At 42.1% G+C, this 19,754-nt stretch overlaps 1 protein-coding gene across 1 annotated transcript; it reads left to right on the plus strand.

The window, feature by feature from the left end:
- The first annotated feature begins 245 nt into the window (after positions 1-245).
- slc41a2a (solute carrier family 41 member 2a) lies at positions 246-9,953 on the plus strand. Its single transcript, XM_041939133.1, has 11 exons — positions 246-318; positions 1,425-1,879; positions 2,247-2,354; positions 3,997-4,068; positions 4,222-4,366; positions 4,909-5,055; positions 5,278-5,425; positions 8,261-8,340; positions 9,092-9,223; positions 9,549-9,697; positions 9,777-9,953. Exons 2-11 carry the CDS (start codon positions 1,502-1,504, stop codon positions 9,951-9,953), a joined length of 1,536 nt encoding a protein of 511 aa, XP_041795067.1. The 5' UTR covers positions 246-318; positions 1,425-1,501.
- Positions 9,954-19,754: the final 9,801 nt, after the last annotated feature.

The raw sequence follows: 19,754 nt of genomic DNA on the forward strand, positions 1-19,754 counted from the left end.
AATAAACACTCCATGTGAAGCAACAACAAGGATAACAGACTTGGCAAAAATCAGGGTTAAGGTAAGGCTCCAGGAAGTTGTAAGTATATTATGTGCCCAAAACAACCTACGTCAACATGTCTATGTGTCTTTGTGTGTGTGTGTGTGTGTGTGTGTGTGTGTGTGTGTGTGTGTGTAGGATGTAGGTTGGGGCAATGTCACACTGGAGACTGAACACACCATTCAGAGGACGATAGAAGCCATGGGGAAGAGTCACGGTTAGCAGTGGAGTGTGAGAACTGATGCCTCTTCTTCTTCTCCTATGGCTTCACATTAAGGGTAAGGCACTTTTTTATTCTACTATTCTAGTCCTCCTGCTCAGATGATCCAAAAAGTATGTGTGTCTATGTATATATATTATATACATACATACTAACACATTGATTGTAGCCCTATCTGTATGAGCAGAGATGCTGCTGAGACTGACACACTGATATGGGAACTTTCTCTTAAGTTCTTATTTATTCTTATTTTGTCCTCAGCTGTTTCGATCATGACCTTTAGATACTCTTACACATCTGCAGATCTCTGGGTTCAGCAGTGCAGGACTACTTATAGATCATATAAGTTCATTAACACTTGAATGATTTAACTGCTATTTGGCTTGCAACACTGTGATGCTTGTTGTTTTCTGACCATTCTGAGGCTTGATCAGAGGTCCTCACAACTATCAATAAAATGATGTACCTTTCCATCAAAGCGTCACTTTCTTAACAGCCAAACTGTAGTTTAAGCTGCCATTCTTTAGAGCTCTTTCAACTGCAGATTATTAACTATTTTTGTTACGTTTTAATAAACCATTACACGCCTTTTTTTGCGATAAAAACAGATTATTTTTTCACAATTCATTGCTTGCGACGTGATGACCTCAGCGGTTTAGTACCTGTTCATCTCTTAGGAATTTCAAATGAAGTGAACTGTCTCTGTCTGACAATGCAGCCTCAGTGCTGCTGATGGGATTCAGGCATGAAGAATGATAATGCAGGCAAGCTGTGCCATCAGATGACTCTGAAACAGCCTTATTCAACAGCCAAGCTTTCTACATGCCAGAGTCACACACTTGATTTTACATGCAAGTCGTACAAGTCAAAAGTCATCAGTGTTTATTTGCATGATACAAGAAGTTATAACTAAGTTTTTGACTACCTTACAGCTATTAGCATTGCTATACTGTTATACATCCACCAATTCTTCTTTGCTATTGCTTTATTTCTGCATCTGTGCAGTTGATGCTGTCATTGCTCTCACAGGAAAAAAGGGAATTTCTGAATCGTTTTGTTTTAGCAACATATACAGTTAGTTATAACCACTCAGTTGCGTCTCATTGTCAACCATGCGTCCTTTTCAAATCAAGTCATTTTTGTTGTTGCTCATTTCCTTTTTAGGCCGACTGTTTGGACAAGTGTTACTCCAGAAGCCAGAGCAGCAGGAATAACATCTTGCCAGAACCGAAGTTTACACCATGGTTGTCCCAGAGACACAAGATGAGGAACTGTCCCCCAGCGGCTCTGCCGGCAGAGGCGGCAGCCAGCAGCACAGATCCAACCAGTCCTCATCTCAACACTCTGGAAGCCCACAACATTTTTCCTCTAATGGGAATATTTCACCAGCCAACACCAGTATCCATTATGAGCCACAGGAGTACACTGAGGCTGACTATCTGCTCCCCAGTAAACTCTACGGCAGCTCAAGGCTCAGCCGATCCAGGAGAGCAAAAGATGCAGATGGATCTGGTGCACCTGCTGAGTCAATCCGCTCCATGGTGCTTCAGATCCTGGTGCCTTTTCTGCTGGCCGGCCTCGGGACAGTCTCTGCTGGGATGCTGCTTGATGTGGTTCAGGTGAGGACTCAAAGGAAAACCAGGAGGACAAAGAAGTGCCTTAGTGTTAGGTGATCTAAGTGAGGTCATAGTTTCTTGTCTTTCCAAATGCCTGGAGGCTACTGATTAAGCAAAACAGTGCAGAGGGAAGGAAAGTGGAAACGAGAGAGGGAGTGGGATTAGATCAAATCATGGACATGTTGTAGGGGAGTTAGGAGAAAAAAATCTCTACTGAGATCAGTTAGCAAAGAAACATGGAAATTTCAAAGTTGTTTATTTAAAATGAAGACCACCCTGACTAAAAATAAAGATGATTCATTGTGTGTTTGTGGTGCTGACTTTGGTTATCCATCTACATTTGACTGTATTTTGTGTGTTTTCATGGCAGAACTGGGACGTGTTCCAGGAAATCACAGAGATCTTCATCCTGGTCCCTGCAGTATTAGGCATGAAGGGGAACCTGGAAATGACTCTGGCCTCTAGACTCTCGACTGCTGTGAGTGTGTGGATGTTAACCCGCGCACACACACACGCACACACACACACACACACACACATTATCACACAAGCCATCAATTTAATCACACTCACTCACACGCTTAACATAATGCACACATAAAGTGACCTCTTACAAAGACCTCTGTGGTGGATTTTTCTGACAACATTAGTGGTCAGAACAGGTGCAGGCCTGTCAGCCAGGTGGCAGAGGGGAGGTTCTTGGCATCAAGTCAACAATAGCCCCCAAGCAAAATATAATGCTAGAAATCTCAAAGTATGGAAAAAACAGGAAAGGTCAAGGGGAGGAACTTGAGACTAAGATCCACTTGGGATGTGCTCAGCTACGGTATATAATACAGGGGACTCTTGTACATAAGATATAAGATATATGGACCCATAGGACTCCAAACAGAGACACCTATTTACACATTCTCTTCGTGCACATAAGTGCACAACCCCAGAATTCAACACAACGAGATGTGTTTAGATCATTACAGACAGCATGAAACAACATTCAACTCAAAGAAGTGAACACAGTAAAATGTTGAAAACTGGCAACAGAGTTGGAGTGAAAGTGACTGATGAATCGACTGATCAGCAGGGTAACTACAGCCTCTTTCTCAGAATCATATTTCTGCCTTGGTGCTTCGTGGATTTTCTGTCCTCATTGTGAAACTCCTCACAGGTCTGTGAAGAACACAGCAGCTGATCAGCTTGCAGTACAACATCCTGCAGGACAAATGAATAACAACGGTCTAACAATTCAGATAATGTGAAATAATGTTGTTACTGGAAGAGGAGAGAATATCGTGATCAAATATTATCAGAATCACTCACTAACATGACAAAACCTGATATATCTTATTCCTGAAAAACTATATCTTAGAATTATATCTTATGCCTGACTGAAAACACTTCAAGGAGCCACACTGTTGCACTGGGTGATGTCTCTTCATTAGCATGAAAATGATCAGTGTAGTTTATTTTTAGTCGATTGCATTGTGGGGCCGTTTATAGTCCGAGGGCCTAGGAGTGTGGACTATCTGCATCTGAACGTAGTCCCAACCAATGCACTTTTTACTCCTGCTTGAGTTACATTTGCTAAAAACTGCAGTGACTGGCTGTTTTATCTTATCTCATCATATCTTATTTTAGTAGGAACCAGTGGGCTTGAGGCTGGGTGCTGCAGTCAGGTATAGGGAAGAGAATCATGAGTGACAGACTAACACATTGTTGGCTCTGGTGTTTCCATTGAGAATACTGTAGAACAAACACCAGTGTAATCCTTTAAGGTCACTATTTTTCTGGGTCACATCTTGGTACTGAGATTACACTGTGCTATAGAATAACATGAGATTGGATTTGTTCATTTCTCATATTATGCTATTAATCATAATATTAATAATGCTATTAATGCTTTGTCAGTCTAAGATCAAGTTTTGCTTTGGCTGAATATCTGAAACACATATACTCCAATCTATATAGAGTAGAATTTACAAAGCAAGTAAGAGGTTAGCATTTTTCTTCATTGGCCACAAGGAAGCACATAAAATAGAAATATTTTATGTGCTTCCTTGTGTCCTTGTGGTTTTTCAAGTTTTTAATCTTTGAAGGAGTGAATATATATCTGATGTTGTCAGGTGAATGCAGGGAAAATGGAACCCGTCAGAGAAAAGTGGATGTTGATCGTTGGGAACCTGGCGCTTAAGCAGGTACATTATTTTCATTTGGATAAAGCAACTGTGTGACCAGTTATGTGTATTTCATCTCCCAAAGTGCCATTTCTGTATTATTACCTGTTTAACTGTTTTATTGCACTCTACCAAGACTTGTGAATATTTCTCACTCCCACCCCCACTTTACAGCTTCAAGCCACGGTGCTCGGCCTGTTAGCCTCTTTGATGGCCACTGTTTTGGGCTGGATGGCAGAAGGAAAGATGCCCTTTCATCACTTAGTGCTCCTGTGTTCAACCAGTGTTTCTACAGCCTTCGTGGCGTCACTGCTGCAAGGTAACAGCACAACCTGCCGTTGCCTTGAACCATCACACACCCACACGTCACCATTGCATCCTTTCAAACCTTTTGATGTCCAAGTTTCTCTCTCTCAGCTTCGCCAGTGACCTCAGGAATTAGATTAGCTATAACACATGCATTATACATTTACAGATAGTGACCCCTGTGTTTCTATTTTGGGCCAGCATCACACATCCCATCTCCAATACTGTTTCCGCATGAGGCTCCTACCAATTACTTATTTATTTTAAGCCATAAAGTTATTATTTGACCTATTTTCCTGGCAAAGACCTTTAAATAATTTTCTTTTTGCTTGGTTAGGTGAGCTGCTCTCCATGATAGCAGTTAGTCTAGAAATGGGAGTATGAACAGTGGGTCTGTGACAAGAGGAAGCTCTGCGATTTAAACAAATTCTGCATGGGCTTTATCATTTCTGATCAACCCACAATTTGAATGTTGTAACAGAACACATGCCCTCAGGATTGAACCAATGTCACATCATAGATTAAGAACTTTATTTTGTCTTTAACCCTCTCTAGGTATTATTATGGTGGGAGTGATCATTGGCTCCAAGCGGCTAGGAATCAACCCAGACAACGTGGCCACGCCCTTGGCAGCCAGCTTTGGTGATCTCATCACTCTGGCCTTGCTGGCCTCCTTCAGTCAGTGGTTCTACTCCTTCATAGGTAAAGAGAGATGAGGACTACACTCGGCCAATGTGAATCTGTAACACACACCAGAGCAATGAAGGATAATACATTAAATGTTCCGGGACTCAGAGGTCATGTAATTTTCACTTCTGTCCAACAGATGGTAGTAGCACATCCATAAAGATCAAAGCTTTAGACTGACTCCTGGCTTAAAGTAAAGGTAAAGATAATAAAAATAACAACCTTTTCTTTTGACAGATTTCTATCTTTATGCGTTGTACTTGGTGGATCTGTTGTTTTTGTGCCTGATTCCTCTTTGGGTGGTGATCGCCTCCAAACATCCAGCCAGTCATATGCTGCTCCGCACAGGTTGGGAACCAATCATTACAGCAATGGTCATCAGCAGGTACTCACCTCAGTCTTATAACTGACCTTGTGGAAAGCTTGCACATACATTCACACTGCTTGAATTGTGTACATTTAAAGGTAGAGTGGGGTTTGAATTTGATCAGTTCACTAAATTATTAGTCTTTAAAATTTTCGCTTGCTATTAAAAGTTTCAGGTCTTGACTTTTAAAATAAAACACTGGTAAAATCATCTCCCTTCTGTCACTGTCAGTCAAAGTACAGAAAGATGGAAATCTGTATTTTTGTTCAAAGAACAAGAATTCAACTCCATTGTCATTAGCAAAACAGACTTCTGCCTTCACCTGGATCCTGAGCTGCCCTGAAGACAACCCCTTGACCTGACCATGACCCTGAGACCCCCACTAGGAGACAGTCTGGGTGTAGTCGAGTGACAGAAAATTCCTTCACAATATACTGCGGCTGGATGTTTTCAGGGCATTGGACTGTGTAATTAATGTGAGGAGGGGTTGCACGGTTGCAGTGCTTGCAGCAGAAGCAACAAACTGTGTCCACCGAGCACACACACATGCACGCCAACACGCTAGATGGATGGTTAGGAAAAATTAATGACATTTTGTTTTTTAAAGCAGGAAACCTAACAGAAGAGTCACGTACTGAGACCGCCCCGCCAGTGACGACGCGCCTGTAACACTCACAGATCACCCTGGCCAATGCTGGCTGGCCTGTAGCTTTCAGGGAATAATTATCATGAATAGTTTTCACTGTCCCTGGGTCTGGTTGCTACCGTGGGCCCCCATGTGGCCACCCTTGCTCACTGGCTTCATCCCTGACCTGAAACAATGTATGAGCACTGAGGCATGTGGGCACAGAAAAGGGAGAGGAGCGGAGGAGGGCCCCCATGTGATTCTACCCACTGGCCTGTGTGGATATCGGAATGTCCCGTCAAGAGCTTACACCGGTGGGGGAGCACTTCTCCGAAGAGCATAAAACCTACCCCCGTCTCTCAAGAACCCTATCAGGATTTACACCCCTAATCAAAGAAAACCTAACATCTATAAAGCTCTTAGCTGGCACCGAGCACCTGGCCAGTCCGGGGGGGGGGGACTACCCTGCATGAGGTGTGTGTACTAAAAATCTGTTGTGTGGCCATAGTGTGGAGGCCCTAGAGTTTACCTGTAGGGGACTTGCGATGAACCTCTTGGAAAAATCTCTGGTGCTGTCTTCTGGTTTTGTCTCATCTCACACACTCAAGATTCAAGATTCAAGAGATTCAAGATTCCTTTATTGTCATTGAGCATGCATGTCAATGAAATTTGCATTGCAACCCCCATGTTAGCCCTCAGCATACAAACAACACAATATATAGCATGACGGTTTATCTTACTCCACCCATACCTTTCTTAATTCAAAAACCAGATCATGTTCTGGGCATTTGTCCCACTGAGGAATGTTTTCCTTTGCAACAATCTATCTACCTCTTCGAGAGCTTTACGTCCTAATAGCCCCTTTATAAACTTTACCACCTCTGGTTTTCCTTTCTTTGATCTGATCCTACATGGCCTCACATAACACAACTAAGAGTGGACAGCATTCCAAACATCAGTTTACCCCCTGATCATGCTCAATCTGACATATATTTGATATTTGGTTGATCTGATCATATACCTCACTCTCGTGCCGGGTCAAACAACGGTCAATGTGTTGTTGCTTTGCTTGCAAAGTCGGGGGCTTTCCAGAGCATATCTTGTGTCTTGATGTCAAAAAATAATGAAGTTGCTGTTTTATGGTTACAGCAAAGTAACAACACAAATGGTTAAATTGATATAAATGATAAAAGGTAACAATGTTAAATGAATGTTAAATGAGTGGATAAGTAATCATGAGAATATAATCAGTAATGTTAATGTTAATGTCAAGATAAATGTTAGAATGAATAATAAAAGTGAATAAGTGATGAGATTGCTGCCCTCCACCCTGCATGCCGCTGATCTCCACCTACAATCAGCCCCTGATGAGAGCAGCTGCAACCTGATTTGAAATGTGTAGCAATGGGCCCACAGGGGCTGTCAACCAGCCCAACACAGAGACAGACTTTTTGAAGGGCAGGGGCGACAAGGACTTCACTTGAGGGCACTTTAGCACGTGTTTTGGCGTCCAAGAGGGCACTTTAGCACGTGTTTTGGTGTCCAAGATGGCACTTTAGCACGCGTTTTGGCTCCCAAGAGGGCATTTTAATGCACGTTTTGGCCCCCAGGGGGCACTTTAGCACGCGTTTTGGCTTCCAAGAGTGCACTTTAGCACGCATTTTGGCTTCCAAGAGGGCACTTTAGCGCGCGTTTTGGTGTCCAAGAGGGCACTTTAGCGCGCATTTTGGCTCCAAAGAGGGCACTTTAATGCGAGTTTTGGCTCCCAGGTGCCACGTGGTTTTCAACAATTGGGCCACGAGGGGGGAGCAAGCCACCTCTCACTGAACTGTATGTTGATTGACACCCCCCCCCCCCCCCCGCTTGGACCCCTCCTACTCCCCATATAATGACAGTTGTGGTTGATGTTGAGGTCTTGAAAAAACAAATCACTGATGCAGAGGAGGGTCAGGCAAGCAATGTAGGAATAAGACATAATAGGGAAGTATAAGCAAAGAGAAAAAGGTTGCATTTACTTACATATACTTAAAAAAAAACTCATCCAACCTCTTCAATGACTCTTTTTATTTAGGTTTTCTGTTTCTTCATTGCTTCATTGCAGCAGCACACTTCTTTCAAAATGTTCTCCTCCACAGATCCCAGATTGTTTTGCTGAGCCTGTTAATGTGTTGCAGTACCACCAGAATATGTAGAGCTAAAAACATGTTCTTGGTTGTCTTTCTTTTTAGTATTGGAGGACTTATTCTGGACAAGACTGTGTCAGATCCAAACCTGGCTGCAATCATAGTTTATGCTCCAGTCATAAATGGTGAGTTGTTCTCTTTTACAAGTGCATTAATGGCCTACTTATTCTGATGATGCAGAAAAAAATGAATCATGGATGAATCCAGTCATGTTGAGGTGGATTTTTTTTTCTGGGGTCCCCTCAAGGGCCAGCTGCTGGTTGGATCAGGTTCACGCATCTTCTACATATTCAGGATGGTCAATACGACACTACAATGATTCAAAGTATTTTGCTATTTTTCAACATGTGGTGATACACAAATCACTATCCTTTCAGTTCCAGAGAGAGAGACAGACAGAGAGAGAGAGAGAGAGAGAGAGAGAGACAGAGAGAGAGAAAGAGAAAGAGAGACAGACAGACAGACAGAGACAGAGAGACAGAGACAGAGAGACAGAGACAGAGAGAGAGAGAGAGAATTTTTGTGAGTAGAATAAAGGGAGTACAACTTGCACTTGGCTGTGCAATCCTATGTTGGTGTCATGAAAACGAAATGAAGTGAACCTTGTAGCTTGAACAGTTCAAGAAGCAGACACATATCATGGAACTGTGCCAGGATCTTCATTATTAATGGAGTTGCCTCCTACACTCCCTGAACTCACTGCACTCCCACCACCTCTGGATTTTCCAGCAGCACCATAGAAATGTTAAGCCTCTCTCAATCGCATATGTTCATTTCTTTGTTTATGCTGCATGTCAAAGAGAAGGCTTAATCACACATTACATGCATGTATAGCCTTACTGCTAATCCTGCACCAATCTTTTCTTTTCTATTCAGGTATTGGAGGAAACCTTGTCTCCATACAGTCTAGTCGTATTTCTACCAATTTGCATCTGAATTTCTCACCTGGAGACGTTCCTGAAGACCGTAAGAGCTGTTACAACCCTTGTCGCACTTTCTTTGGCTCAGGTAAAGATCTAAGGATCACAACATAAAAGCAGTCTGTCCCCCCTTCACCCTTTTATCTTCTACGGCTGTGTGGAGCCCCACTAACATAATGCATTCCCCGGTCCCTTCCCCCAACCTTAACCATTGCAACTAAATGCATAGCCCCTAACCCTGACCCTAACCTAATTCTACCCTAACCCTTAAAACCAAGTCTGAACCCTCTAACAGGGTTCTGAAGGTCTGTCTGAAAGTGAGGACCAGCCAAAATGTCTACAACTTAAACTGGTCCAAAAAAAAAAAAATGCACAAGTACACACACCTCTGATATTCTGGTTTGTTGTGGCAGGAGCAAATCATCGATGTGCTCAGGTTCTGCTTCTTTTGGTCATCCCTGGTCAGCTCGTCTTCTTACACACTATTCACCTGATGAAAGGAGGCCACACTCTGCCCAGTCCTCTCTTCACTGTCGCATTCTTGTCTGTTTCCCTGGTTCAGGTGAGTCAGATGTGTGATCATTTTTCCTCTGCATGCTTCATCGGTGCTTTACACTATCATGTTGTGTTTATCTTCTCAGGTTTTCTCCCTTCTGTGTATCGCCGACTGCATGGTCCACTGTCTGTGGCGGAGGGGTAAAGACCCTGACAGTTACTCAATACCCTACCTGACAGCTCTTGGAGACCTGCTGGGGACTGCTCTCCTATCTCTCGCCTTTCTCATGCTGTGGTGCATTGGTGACTCAGGCAGTGTATAGGCTCAAAGCAAGAAAGGGTTTGAGGAAGGAAAAACACAAGAAAGCATCACTTATAGTAATAAAATAAACACAAGGACAAAGTTTATTCTTCACATTTTGTTTCACCTTTGTCATTATCATCCAACTAATAGTACCACATTTATAACTTACGCAATTACAGAACTTAAAGGTGCAATGTGTAAGATATCACCACCTGTCGAAGGTGGTGATATCCAAACAATTAGGGGGCAGCACTATACTCACTATACTATTTGCAGCTAGTGGTCCTATTAGTTGACTGAGTCAGACCCAAGCTGGAGCTCAGAGCAATGGGGGATTGTTGGTGTTTACACCGCGGTCAACAGAACCGAGTGAGGGCATCAGCAGTGTGTAGAGCTGGAACATTTTCACATCTAACCTGTGAAAATGTTCATATTTCCTTTCTTGACATTTTGTGAGCTTGGTTAGTTATTAGACTTAAAAAAAAGCCTCTGAAACATTTAAAATCTGCGCTTCATATACATCTCCCAGCTGAAACTCTGGGGGCTGTACTATCACCTCCTGAGGTACAAAGTGGTAGTTTGAGACAGGATGTGCTGCGGGTTGCTGGTTAGCATGCTAACTTCAATAGACATTTCTGTAACACCATACATGGAGGTTTTTGGCATACCCTCAGAACTGTTTTTATATTAGTTAATTATTTGTGTGTAATGTTTTAAACTACAATTCTGGCGAGTGAAGGCCCTTAAGGGTCCTCGTGTTATCTAACATAAGGCAGAAACCATTCATTTCAACATATGTAATTAAATACCTAATCAATTTCTGTCACACTCGATGTCAGTTGGTTTACATAAATAAAAACTAAACAACATGACTGTTGCAACCAACCAGCCATGGAGCAGCAGCCAGCAACAGTGCAGCCCTGGCGTGTCTCTTCAGCTTTGCCACACACAGGGAAGTGTAGCACACCCAGCCACAGATCTGTTCCCTCTATTCAACTGACTTTAAACTTGGACTCTCAGCCCCCCCCCCCCACTCCACTGACTCTCAGCCCCTATCCCACAGACTGGTGGTTTACCTGGCTTTGGCCACGTTTTCACATCGAATTCATTCATTTATTAGCATTTATAATAAAGGTCCTTTGCCCACTTCTTTGCACTGGTTAATCAATCCGAACTGAGTGATTTTACACACTCACATTTGTTGATGAAGACTGTGTGATATGTTGGAAAGTTCCTGAACAGCTACTAAATTAACCTAAATGATTCACTGCAGCATCTTGGTCTACACAGGGGGAACGCGGTTCTGCGCCTTTTCTGCACTTTGCATCAATGTACAGGGGCGGGGGGGCAGGGCTTAGTGTACTGGATTCTAAAGCATTGCCGGCAACCCGCATGAGGTGTAGTTGATTTAAATGTCAATGCACTGACCTGTAAAGTGGCACCTTTTCAACTGAAGCAAGAGGCAGCAAAAACTGCAGCTGATTTTAAAAGGGAGCCACTCTCAGGAGTGACTTTCCCGACAGCGTGTGCAGTATTCTGCTGCCCAAATCACTCTTGGATCACCTTGACTATGCTAGCAGGCCCATAGTCCTCAGGGAAAAATACAGATGGTTTCTCTGTCCTTTTGTCTGGTTGCACTGTTGGCCCCATGCAGCCACCCACTGACTTCGTCCCTGACCTGAAACAACTTATGAGCACTACTGTGTGTGGACGCAGGAAGGGTAGAGGTGCGGAGGAGGAGGAATTCTGATGTGCATGATGTGCAGCCAAGGGCATTGATAAGATAAAAGAAGTTGCTTTCCAAGGAAATAAGACCTATTTTACATTGAACTCTGAAGACTGTCTCTTTACACATTAGGTGGCTACGAGTCTGAACAGGCACCTGACACGACACCAGTATAAACAAGGCCAGAAATAGTAAAAGATCGAGTATTTGTCACTGTTTTACGTTGAAGGTTCACGTTATGTGTCATCTTTTGCTTTACTTCCTGTGTTTTTTCCTGCCTTAGTGATTGTTTGATTTGTTTAACCTGTGTTTCATTAGTTGCCTTCACTTGTGTTTTAAGCCCATGTCTTACCCTCAGTCTTTGTCAGGTCGTTGTCTTTGTCCGTTTGTCATGCCACGTACCACGTAAGTGTTTGTCCAGTGACTTCTAACGTTGTCTTTGTTCCCTGTTTTATGCCTGTCTACCCATGTAAGTGTTTTTTGTAGTGTTGTCTTTGTTCATTAGCCATGCCACGTACCATGTAAGTGTCCTCTAATTGAGGTGATGAAAGGCCCCAGCCCCCAGGTGTCCTCACTGGGATGTTGATGGACTTCTTTCAGTAAAGCCTGATCTTTTTTTTCACAGCCAGTGCCCAAAAATAAGACAAAAAACTGTGGTGTGAAGCATCTAGTAGAGCTTGATTGCAGGGGCCTCCCTGTTGACTATTTTTATGGTTCCTATTCTGAGATTTTCCACCATTATGTTCTAATCAGAGTCCATGCTTGGCTCTTGTCATGCACCTCCCCCTTATCAACTGCCTTCTTTAATGGGGTTTTTGTATCTAGTGGTGTTTGCACTCAGCTTAGTATTAAAAGGAAAATATATACATCATGCACTTATAGGCACACTTGGGGTCTTCTTCAAACCATATTTACAACATTAAGAGATCATGGATTTTCTGACTTCAGTCTTATTGCCTTATTTCTAAGTCTTAAGTGTATCACTTCAGCTATAGATGCTGTTGTAAAGAAGTGGTCAGGTTCCCTTCAGGAAGAAGAACAGAGTCTGAAATGAATGTCAGTCTAGAAGAGTTGGGTCCAGGGAGCTTTATTTTCTTTACAGATTACAAAGCCTGAGTATGCTCTGCAGAACAGATTGACTTTCCTTGTTGAAACATCACCTCTGATACAAAAGTTGGGGCGTGGATACAAAGTTATGCCATGGCCCCATAATTGATCTCTTACCATTTCTGGCCTTGTTTATACTGGCCAGCTGTTAGTATTTCCCCTAATGGTTAAACTGGAGTCTGGTGATCCATAAAACCTCCAGTGAAGGAGAATAGGGGGACACTTCTTGTCAAACTTGTTTTGACAGGTGTGACTAATCATCTTCCAATGAGGTGTTGTGTTTTTCCCGGGTTTCCTACGCTTGTCCGACCTCCCTCTAGCTAATTTACAGTTTGAGACCCTTAACCTTTAGGAACCTTTAGCAGTCTTTAGGCCTTTGCAGGGTGAGGAGATCCAGGCACACACAGGTCGTAAAACATCTAATGTCTGCCCCATGCAGACACACGTACATTTGCGTCGCACAGTCCATTAAATCACAAAACCGTAAATACGTCTTTAACAGCTGTGGGGAGGATGAACAAGAAAGGTAAGATAGAGACTTTATTGTCCACAGATTGAAACAGATTGACTTTCCTTGTTGAAACATCACCTCTGATACAAAAGTTGGGGCGTGGATACAAAGTTATGCCATGGCCCCATAATTGATCTCTTACCATTTTTGGCCTTGTTTATACTGGCCAGCTGTTAGTATTTCCCCTAATGGTTAAACTGGAGTCTGGTGATCCATAAAACCTCCAGTGAAGGAGAATAGGGGGACACTTCTTGTCAAACTTGTTTTGACATGTGTGACTAATCATCATCCAATCAGGTGTTGCCACTTCATGATAAGTGTTTCTTGGTATTTTTTCTGGGTTTCCCACCTCCCTCTAGCTAATTTACGGCTTGAGACCCTCAACCTTTAGGACCCTTTAACAGTCTTCAGGCCATTGCAGGATAGGGAGATCCGGGCACACATAGGTCGTAAAACATCTAATGTCTGCTCCACGCAGACACACGTACATTTGGGTCGCATAGTCCATTAAGTCATAAACACTAAGATAGAGACTTTATTGCCCTCGAAGGAAATTCTGAAAATCCCTTGGGGAATTCAAACATCTAATGTGAAGGATGCTGGCATCCGATGTCTGCCACAAAGAGGCCGCTATGGGGGTAAACACACATATCAGTGTCATATAGTTCATTAAATCACAAAAACCTAATTACATCTTTAACAGCTGTGGAGATGGAAAAAAAAAGACAAAGAAATGGTATTTCTGCTTACATGCTTATGTGTCAGTGCACATCCTGAGTCTATCCATCCTGAATCGGTCTACAGACAAACAGATAGAACCAGAATTATGCACACCACAACCACCGCTTCATCTTGATGGTACCCAGCAGCAACAGGGTGGAGAGATCTCCGTCTGTCCAAGAGGTCTTACAACACCAATCCAGCCGTGTATCTGGGGGCTGAAGACGAGAGAGTTACATCCTCCACAAAATGGGTCGCAATAAAGGATGACCCATGAACAACATGAACCTAGCCAGGTGCATTGGTTTCAACACATGAGCCAAGACTTCGTTTGAAACAGGCTAACGGCAACATTGGCGACAGTAACTCCCATTTTTTATATGTATTTTTTTATATTTCACTAAGAAGCCTGCCTGTCTTCACACCTGCTCCTGTTTGAATTTGCTGTTCATGCTGTTTGTTAAGGCAACCAACACTTTATCTGTTCTACTAAAATCTGTTTATTCCCACCAGGAGTGTAAACCTGGAGCAGCACTCACTCCTAGCACTGATGTGTGCTCACACATCCCCAAAATGCAGTTACAGAGTTATTACTACATTATATATATATTATTATATATAACTACAATACCAATGTTCATCAAAATGAAAGAACATGCAACAGTGAGGCCCATTAATGTGTCTTTGAATTTTGGACAACAATGGCAACGGCAATGGTAAGCTCCTGAGCAACACTATTGTCCTTTTGGAATAGATGTGTTAGTTAGCTGTGTCTTTAAAAAATACCTGCTTGTTCAAAGTTCGGTCTCAAAATATCATGTCACATCATGACAAAGACATGGATCTTCATGGGGATGTCTCTGCAGGGGTCAGAAAGACATCCAACCAGGTTACATTCCATCTACTTTCACAGACTGTGGAAGGAAAAAAATGTGTCCAAATCCTGACACTAACCAGCCTCCTGCAGGCTGCGAAATGTCACGCAGCTCAGAACACATGGACAGGGCTCGGATTACTTCTACCTTTGTATTATTAAGACGTATTTAAAGAGGCCATATTATGCTTTTTGATTGTCCCTTTCATTTAGTGTGTTTTGTAGCTTTTCAGTACATGTAAAATGTACGCAAAGTTACAAAGCCCAAAGTTCACACCAAAGGAAAAGACCCACAGAAAACACTGCTCCTGCACCCTTGAAAGGCCTCATCAGCCTTTCCGTCTGTTACTTGTCTGTGTCACTGTGTAACACAACACCACTTCCAACAAAGTGACTGTCTTGCCCACTAAAACCATTGTTATTTCATTGCTAACGCTGCCTCAGGTCGTTGTTGGTTTTAAGAATCTGAGGGTGAGAAGACCCCTTGGAATTAATTTATTTTTCACTGAAATGTGGCAGAAATGTCCCCACAACTGGAAAACGTGTGTGTGTGTGTGTGTGTGTGTGTGTGCGTGTGTGCATTTTAGTCCAGACTGATTTCTCAATGAGGACCAGTAAGCTTAAAGATGGATTAATTCAAAAAGCTGTAAATTGTGCTGCTTTACATATATTGTTTTACTATTATTTCGTAGATTGGGCATTAGCATGTTGTGCAGCTAATGTGACTACACCCACAGACCGGGTGATGGTAGACTATTGTTGCAATTCTGAGGGCAGTCAGGAAAAACTGTGTGAGTGTTATGGCTGTAACAACTGACCAAAAATTGAGTTCCTAGGTTCAAACCATTCAAATATCTTATTATGCAAAATACAACTTATTACAACTTATATCATTTCAACATAAATGTCTTTTATAATATCTGCATACCTACCACATCACAAAATAAAGATATAATGTCCTGTACCACATTGTTGAAGTATATACGCTCGTTTCATTTTCATTTTCAATCCTGTGATTGTTATTCTGAGCATCTGACAACATTCTGGAAAAGATCCCTACAGAGATACCTTTTTGTTAAAGAGTAAAATCCCTTTTGTTTAACAAGGAACAGCTGTAATATCACTCTCCCAAAAAGCCACAAGACTCCGTTCACAGAAACTCACCAAAACCTTCTTGGTTTGTCTTTTCACGGTTCCAACAATCATTACCAACTCCGGTTTGGTTGAAACAAACTCTTAATTTATCGTTTCAGAGATGCATACGAGGAAACAACGTGTAGAGTCAGAATATTTTCACATCTATCTTTGGAAATTCTTTTCACAGGAGAGACTTACATATGTCAGCTTTCAACAGATTTTCTCAACAAACAAACTGCAACTGCTGCACAATGTTTTATGACTATTGTGCATCTTCAGTGCAGCTGCCGCACGATGGTGTTCCACTGTTTTTTTCCACAATTAAATATTAATTTAATTAGAATATAATTTTTTTTTACAATTTGAATATACACTGGAATTTAGAATATTCGTTGACAGCCCTATGTTAATCCTCAGGATAGTCAGGTGAGTGCCGGTAACTGTTTGTTTCATTTTGTTTTCACACTGACAACAAAAAACAGCCCAGGAATTTGGTGTCAAGCAGCCACAATTTGATACACAAAATCCCAACTGACTGTTAGAAGGCCTGTCCATGCCCCTGCATGCGCCAGCAGCACTGCTCTGAGGGAAAACAGACTATTGTTCCTTTTCAATTAGTTTACTGTTTGTGTGTTCATGAGGATAATGTGAGTACTGTACCTCTAGAGCAGGCATCTCAAACTGGTTCCATAAAGGGCCGCGTGGCTGCAGGTTTTCATTCCAACCCAGGAGGAGCACATCAGGCCAACCAATCAACATCAAGGGATCATTTAGTTATCAGCCGAAGACTGAGATCAGCTGATTAATTGATTCCAGCCTGGTGTGTTCCTCCTGGGTTGGAATGAAAACTTGCAGCCACGTGGCCCTTTATGGAATCGGTTTGAGATGCCTGCTCTAGAGCAGGCATGTCAAACTCATTCCATAACTTAACTGATTCCAGCCAGGTGTGCTCCTCCTTGGTTGGAACGAAAACCTGCAGCCACACTGCCCTTTATGGAATCAGTTTGACATGCCTGCTCTAGAGCCTGTTAAGTCAAGTCCATATCTGCGGCCTCAATCAGCCAAATAGTGGAGGTCCTTGCCCTCCGCTTTACTGATAGATTGCAAACCTTGAGATGCAATACCTGGTGCATTATGCAACATCCTTCCCACTCATTCTATTTCTTGTAATGCAGCAATAGATAAGCTGAATGAAGTAGTCCCACCTGATCATGTGAGAGATGTGTTCTGTGTACTGTAATTTACTTTATAACCACACAACAACATTCAATAGTGCATCTTCAGGTAGATCCCTGTTGGGTCTTGGTCCCCCTTCCTGCATCCTTTCCCTTTCTTGAGCCATGTTCACTTGTAGTATGTCTGTAGTAAGTAAGGAGTAAGTATTGAACAAATATTCTTTATTTCTTTGCTGGCTCTCAAATATTATATGCCCCAAAGGCTAGAATATCAAAATGAATTGACAAATAGTTTGAAAAAATTACACTTTAAAATTTAGAGAAGAAATTTAGCATTGACTTCTCTAAATGTCTGTGCCGGTTTGGAAACGTTAAACCTGCAGCTGGATTCTATCATTGAAAGCAAATGGATACAACCCTCTGCCATTTTTTTCTCCAAGCAAGAAAATAAAATATTTGCAATTGGTATAATTCAGATTAAATATTTTTTTTTTTTTAATTACTTGAAGGACCAATCATCACTAATGTCATGCAAGAGCCAATAAAAACAAATGGAATGATCAGAGTTATCATATTGACATTTGAGGTGTATTGATTCATTCATGACATCACAACAGGAAACATTCCACCTGAAAATACATTTTAAAAAAGTAAAAAAACAGGGGAAATTACTGTCTCCGATGTTAGCCTGTTTCAAACTGTCTTGGCTCTGGACAAGTATAGGATTGACATTTCTTTTAAAGTTGAAAGTTACTTTTGATGGATGTTAGTTGTAATGGATTTTTTTTACAAATTAATGTTGCTGCTTTTACTCAAAGCCCCTAGCTTGTGTGTAAAACTGACAGTGACTCTGTGGCAGACAGGAGTGTCCCAGTGCACTCAGACTGAGGAAACAGTGGTTGCATGGTATGAGTTTTACAATGCCGGCACCTCAGAATATAAGCTCTAAGGGGTGTTAAGAAGGCTCTGAAGAGAGTCCATGGTTCCTAAATTAAAGTGAATTATACTCACATTTAGCATTTAAAATCAAGTAAAACCTCATGTTTGTGTGGAACGAATATGAAAATCTCAGCCATTCTCCAGTTTGTGAACCTGGTTGTCATGTGTGGAAACCAATGCAAACACCTGGCTAGGTTCATGTTGTTCATGGTTCATCCTTTATTGCGACCCATTTTGTGGAGGATGTAACTCTCTCGTCTTCAGCCCCCAGATACACGGCTGGATTGGTGTTGTAAGACCCCTCGGACAGACGGAGATCTCTCCACCCTGTTGCTGCTGGGTACCATCAAGATGAAGCGGTGGTTGTGGTGTGCATAATTCTGGTTCTGTCTATCTGTTTGTCTGTAGACCGATTCAGGATGTATAGACTCAGGATGTGCACTGACACATATGCATGTAAGCAGAAATACCATTTCTTTGTCTTTTTTTTCCATCTCCACAGCTGTTAAAGACGTAATTAGGTTTTTTTGATTCAATGAACTATATGACACTGATATGTGTGTTTACCCCCATAGCGGCCTCTTTGTGGCGGACATCGGATGCCAGCATCCTTCACATTAGATGTTTGAATTCCCCAAGGGATTTTCAGAATTTCCTTCGAGGGCAATAAAGTCTCTATCTTAGTGTTTATGACTTAATGGACTATGCGACCCAAATGTACGTGTGTCTGCGTGGAGCAGACATTAGATGTTTTACGACCTATGTGTGCCCGGATCTCCCTATCCTGCAATGGCCTGAAGACTGTTAAAGGGTCCTAAAGGTTGAGGGTCTCAAGCCGTAAATTAGCTAGAGGGAGGTGGGAAACCCAGAAAAAATACCAAGAAACACTTATCATGAAGTGGCAACACCTGATTGGATGACGATTAGTCAGGCCTGTCAAAATGAGTTTGACAAGAAGTGTACTCCTCTTCTCTCTCGGGTGGAATAGAAATCTTCATTGGGTCAGATCAGATCCCGAGCTAAATTTGCGAATGCAATAAGCAGGAACGGTCGTCAGAGTTCAGTGTAAAATAGGTTTTGGTAAAGGTTGCCGTAAAGCAGGTACAACAGACCTGAGCTGATCCAAGGAGCAGCTGAATCAGAAACAGCAATCACATTCATTTATACATACCTTCACTCCTCCTGATTCGGAGCTTCAATCCAAGGCCTTTCCCATCAATATTCACTTTTGGCCTGACAAGACTTTTTATTGTTTCTCTTTCAGTGCTTTCCTCTGCCCTCTGAAATGTATTGGTGTCTGTACTCTGTGGGGAAAAGGGACCCAAGCCTGGACCACTTGGGTTCAGGTCCACTTTTACATCAATAGAATAACTCTAATAATTACCAGTAATTATAGGAGTACAATGTGGTTTATTGTGTGTTCCCAAACTGTGCTGTCGTGGAAAATCTTCAAGAAGATTCTCCTGCACTATATATCTTTATTTCATATCCCAGGTGGAGCTTAATTCCAGGGGCCTCCCTTTGAACTTATTTCATTGAATCATATTCTGGGGATTTCCACCATTATATTCTGCTTAAAGTCCATATTTTGCTTGTTGCCATCACAGTCCAGTTCCAGAAATAAAATTTAA

Source organism: Chelmon rostratus, chromosome 6, assembly GCF_017976325.1.
Source record: "Chelmon rostratus isolate fCheRos1 chromosome 6, fCheRos1.pri, whole genome shotgun sequence".
NCBI classification, from domain to species: domain Eukaryota; kingdom Metazoa; phylum Chordata; class Actinopteri; order Chaetodontiformes; family Chaetodontidae; genus Chelmon; species Chelmon rostratus.